General features: G+C 46.1%; 1 protein-coding gene across 1 annotated transcript; it reads right to left on the minus strand.

The window, feature by feature from the left end:
- Positions 1 to 1,040: 1,040 nt before the first annotated feature.
- On the minus strand, positions 1,041 to 4,481 carry LOC141810919 (podocan). Its single transcript, XM_074698782.1, has 3 exons — positions 4,419 to 4,481; positions 3,559 to 4,298; positions 1,041 to 2,143 (listed from the first exon to the last, which is right to left on the minus strand). The coding sequence occupies exons 1-3, from the start codon at positions 4,479 to 4,481 to the stop codon at positions 1,051 to 1,053; spliced, it is 1,896 nt and encodes a 631-aa protein (XP_074554883.1). The 3' UTR covers positions 1,041 to 1,050.
- Between the last annotated feature and the right edge of the window lie 352 nt (positions 4,482 to 4,833).

Here is a 4,833-nt window from a genome sequence, read left to right on the forward strand (position 1 = left end):
TCACGGGTGAAGACAGCTGCAGTAACAGATTAGGTGTGTGAATGAGAAACATGTAATGGATGAAAGCTTCTCTAGGCTAAGTAGCGCCCCCTGCAGCAACAAAAGGTGATTTCTTAAAGGGACTCACTGAAGAAACCATGGATGCTGTCTTCACGACATCATCTAGAGGCGTCTGAGGTGGCGTTTTGAAACCAAACGATGGTGGTTACCAGTTTGGAAAAGCGGGTTTAAGCTAAACTCTGGTTGATTTCGCAAGAGGTAAAGAGGCGGAGCTTTAGCCTCCTTGCTAACATATACCTGACATTTTTTCACCTGTCAGTCAAAGCAAAATAGAGTTTTGCTGCAGAAGATAGACAACTACCACAGGTTTAATTGGATTAACTGCATTTTTGGACTCTGCCTCAAGTGGACGCTTGAGGAACTGCAGTATTTAGGTTCCTGTACTTGCTACAAGCAATTCAGACCTCATTTTTGTCTTCAAATAACCTGAAATAAGACATTTTTCTGGACTGATAAGTTGAATGTGGCTCATATCTGCGTGCTGCTGGGATCTGGCACCTTGAATCCACCAACAGTCGATTAAATCCATCAACAATAGATGCTAAATGTCTCCATTTACACATATCTCATTGCAGAGGTCTGGTCCAGCTCGTAACACAGACCAAATGTTTCCTGCTTATTATTCTTAATCGCTCTGTTTTGGAAACTGCTCCTGAAAACCCACAGAGCTCTGGCTGTTGCATAATTTGGTCACAGATAACCCTCTCCTACAGTCAGTCATTGTTCTCCAAACCCACTGGCATGCTGCTCGGCAAAAACAGGCGAAAACAGGCGAAAACAGGCCGTGGGAAGAGAATGAACATCATTAGAGCAGCCGCAGAGTCCAACAGGAGGTTTTTTAACATGCATGAGTCACATGAAGCGTTTGTTCCTGCACAGCATCAACCTCAGCGTGGCTCTCAGATCAGTCCAGCAGTTAAAGAGGCTTCAATGCTTCTGTCTTTCTCTGCAGGGCATGATTTGTTTGAGCAGCCTCTGCGCACAGGTGTTTCAGTAGAAGTGCACCACCTGAAATCCCCGTAAGCACCTGAAGGCCTGAGCATCCAGCCTCCCCATATCGATCAGATTGTGCTCCAGCTGCACCCGTACCAGCCCGCTGAGGCTCTCGCTGCCCCAGCAGAAAGCGTCTCGAGGCACAGACTGGATCCGGTTGTGAGTGAGAGCCACGGAGTGCAGAGCCGCTGGGAGCTGTCGGGGCACCTGGCGTAAGGTGTTGTGGCTCAGATCTAACTGATGGAGCACCAGGAGGGCTCTAAAGGCCCCCGGAGCCACTTTGAAGATTTTATTCCTGGCTAAACCCAGATGCTCCAGGTTCTTCAGGGAGCTGAAAACGGCTTTCTTAACGGAGGAAATGAGGTTTCCTTCCAGGTTGAGAGTCTTCAGCGAGCGGGGGAGGTGTTTGGGGACTTGTTTCAGTCTGTTTCCTTCCAGGTTGAGGCTTTCCAGGTGTGAAGCGTTGAGCAGAGAGTCCCGGTGAAGGCCTTTGTTCGTGAGTCTGTTAGCGCTCAGATCCAGCAGCAGCAGCTCTGAGCGTCGCTCCAGCGCCCCCGCTCTGAAGTGCTCGATCAGGTTTCCTTTAAAGTAGAGCTCTCTGATGGAGCGCGGTAACCCCAGAGGGACCGCCGTCAGCTGGTTCTGGTCCAGGTTCAGAGTGCGCAGGTTGGATAAAGGAGAGAAGACCCTGTCAGGGAGGGACTCAGACCCGTTCCCCAGACTGTTGTTACTGAGGCTGAGGACCAGGAGCCCCGGGCAGCGAGCCCACACGGCCTCTGACATCACCCTCAGGAGGTTATTATCCAACCGCAGCTCCTCCAGAGACACAGGAAGGTCGTTTGGCACGCTCCCTAAAAGGTTCCTGTCCAGGTAGAGCCTCTTCAGAGCCGGGATCCCCTCGAAGGCTCCCTCTATAGCGCCATCTGTGAGCCGGTTGTTGCTCAGCACCAGGAACTCCATGGAGACGTATTCATCCAGCAGGTCCAGCTGGATCCGGTCGATGAGGTTATTCATGAGCAGGATGTAGCGAGTGTTGTAGGGGATACCGTAAGGAACCTTATCCAGGCCTTTGTCTGAGCACTGGACCACCCTGGACCACAACAAACAAAAGAGAGAACCAAAACCTTTAGAACTAAGGATTTAAAACAGAACACATCCACAATCATCATTCTTCATAGAAAATCCAGTCAGGGAAACTTGTAGCTTGTTATCGTAGCTTAGCATTCAAACTAAAAACAAAGACAAAAATTTTGCCTAACATGCACAGGACAAAGTTATAACATTAAGAATCTACTTTTCATTTCTATCGTTCGTACTGTAAAAAACTGAAATTTAATCAAGTGTTTTTGTCTTAATTTCAGTAGAAATGTCTTTTTAGACTCAATATGAGCCACATTTACCTGACCAGTCCAGAAAAATGTCTTGTTTCAAGTTGTTTAATGACAAAAATGAGGTATTATTATAATTTCAAGCAATTTTTTGAGGAAATTATTCTATTTTTTAATACTTGTACAAGCAATTCAGACCTAATTTTTGTCTTTAAATAACTAGAAATAAGACATTTTCTGAACTGATAAATAGAATGTGGCTCATATTGAGTTAATAAGTAATTTTTACTTATGAAAAGACAAAAACACTTGATAAGATTTCAGTTTTTTTCAGTGTAGCATGTAACACCTGCAGAGTCAGAGTCATCCTGGAGCCTAAAGCTGCGTTTCCACCAAGCAGGGTGGTTTGGTTCAATACGGTTTGGCACGGTTTGTCACAGTTTAGCCTGATTCAGTTAGCGTTTCCACAGCAAAACTGTGGTTGGTTAGGTAGTGTGTAAGCCGGATGCTGAAAGCTGCAGCTGTTAAACAATAGCATGACACTGTAGCAGCGCGACACAGTTTACCCCGCTAATAAATCCAACGAAGAAGAAAAACGTGACACAATAAACAAAGAGCATAGATGGAGGATATCCAGCATTTCGTCCTCTCTGTGATTGACATGTAGCTCTGTGATACAAAGAACAATCAAGTTTTGTTTCAGAGAAGACTGGAGAAATGCAGCCGCTGTCGCACAGGAAGTGACAATTCTTTCGACCAACCAACGGTCTGCAGTGTTGTAGCTCCACCTTCTGAGATGGGATCAGTTCAGTGTGGCACCCCTACTGAAGGGTGCCGAAAAGTGGGACAGCTCGTCTTGGTTATTTGGGGATCTGTCCTGGGATAAGTCAGTGGAAACGCCAACAAATGCCCAGACGACCTCTTGGTGGAAATGAGGCTTTACAGTAAATTTCATTTGATGCTGGCGCCCCCTCTGGACAAAGTAGACCATCTCACCTCAATGACTCATCACTCTTTGTTAATATTTACATGGAAAAGATGATGTTGACGTGTATCGTATGGTATTTTGTCTTACACTGCCTCTGCCGGCTTTACAATAAAAGAAACCTGTATTTTTATAAACAGGTCTTGAAAAGTCTTTGGTTTTATCATTATTTAGTTTTTTTCAATATCTCACCTCCCGTAGCAGGCACACTCTGGAGGACAGTATTCATCCTTAAAGTACAGGAAGTGTGGCTCTGAGTCTGCCTCCTCCTCCTCCTCCTTCTTCTTCTGTGGTGGTTTTTGGGTTTTATTTTTCTTCTTCATCTTGTCTTTTGGGGTCTTGGTGGTTTTATTGTTCCCGCTCCTGTTTGGAGTCGTTCTGTTTTTCGTCGGCTGCTGTCTGGTTGAAGGTTTGACCGGTCGTGATTGAGGAGTTGTTTTGTTGCTCTTCACACCAGCTTTGGTCTTGTTTTCCTGCAGCGTGGTCTCTCCTGTTGGTTTCACATGGACTGGTTTGGCTCTGAGGTTTTTTCCAGTGCTTCTCAGAACAGGATGTGGATCTTTGAGCCCTTCAGGTTTGACTTCCTCCTCTTTTTTGTTCACGTCACTCGTGGTTTCCTCCGTCCACGCTGGTTTTAACAGCACACTTGTCACCACCTCTTCCTCTGGATTCGTCTTTTCCTCCAGCTCGTTCAGCCTCAGGTGATGTCCTGGACTCTGAAACACCTCAGAGAGGAGATCTTCAAACAGAGATGCCTTCACTGTCAGAGCTGAGCGTCCTGTGGGGTGAGGAGGGATCAGAGAGGTAAGCTGAGGATGAGGAGGGACAGGAGGAACTGGGACTGATGGATGATGAAGATGATGAAGAGGGGAGGAGGTCTCAGGGTTTTGGGTGACAGGTTTAGGTGTGGTGTGGATCTGGACTTCCCTCCCCTGCTGAGTGGAGGATGTGCTCAGAGGAGGTGTGAGATTACGAACCTCCGTGTCGTTATGATTTGCATTTTTTACGTCCTCCTCTTCAGCCTCTCCTTCCTTCCTTTCCTCATTTCCTACCTCCTTCTCCTGGAGGTTGAGTCCTGCCACCAGCCGGCCCTCTCGCTCCTCTTCCTCTGGCATTATTTTATCTCTTCTCCTCTGTGTCTCCTCCTCTTCCTCCTTTTTGATCCATGAATCAGACTCTTCTGAACCAGGTGTCACTTTCTCCATCGTCTCCTCTTTCCTCTCATTTCCTGAAAAAAAAAGAGTTACATCAAGAAAGTTTGAATCATAAGGTCAAAAAATATCATTTAAAGTAGAAACGGAAACGAAATGAGGCAGACTTGTAAGATATTTAGGGTGTTTCCGGTTATTTTTGTAGGATTTAAAGTCAGAAAAAGATCATTTCTTGGTTCTAATCCAAAGACGTGCATCATGTGACGTGTTCCAAACAGAAATGAAGGATAATGTCAAACTCACGAGGCGTCAGGAC

Source organism: Halichoeres trimaculatus, unplaced genomic scaffold (genome assembly GCF_033239565.1).
Source record: "Halichoeres trimaculatus isolate MK-OKI-2021-1 unplaced genomic scaffold, fHalTri1.1 fHalTri1_scaffold_21, whole genome shotgun sequence".
In the NCBI taxonomy this organism is placed as follows: Eukaryota; Metazoa; Chordata; class Actinopteri; order Labriformes; family Labridae; genus Halichoeres; species Halichoeres trimaculatus.

Excerpts from the sequence above, each read along its gene's own strand:
- LOC141810919 (XM_074698782.1), bottom strand. The coding sequence starts at position 4,481 with ATGCCAGAGGAAGAGGAGCGAGAGGGCCGGCTGGTGGCAGGACTCAAC. Across the intron at positions 4,299-4,418 it reads TCAACCTCCAGGAGAAGGAG|GGGAGGGAAGTCCAGATCCA; the intron begins GTAGGAAATGAG and ends TCCACTCAGCAG. Across the intron at positions 2,144-3,558 it reads GAGTGTGCCTGCTACGGGAG|GGTGGTCCAGTGCTCAGACA; the intron begins GTGAGATATTGA and ends GTTGTGGTCCAG.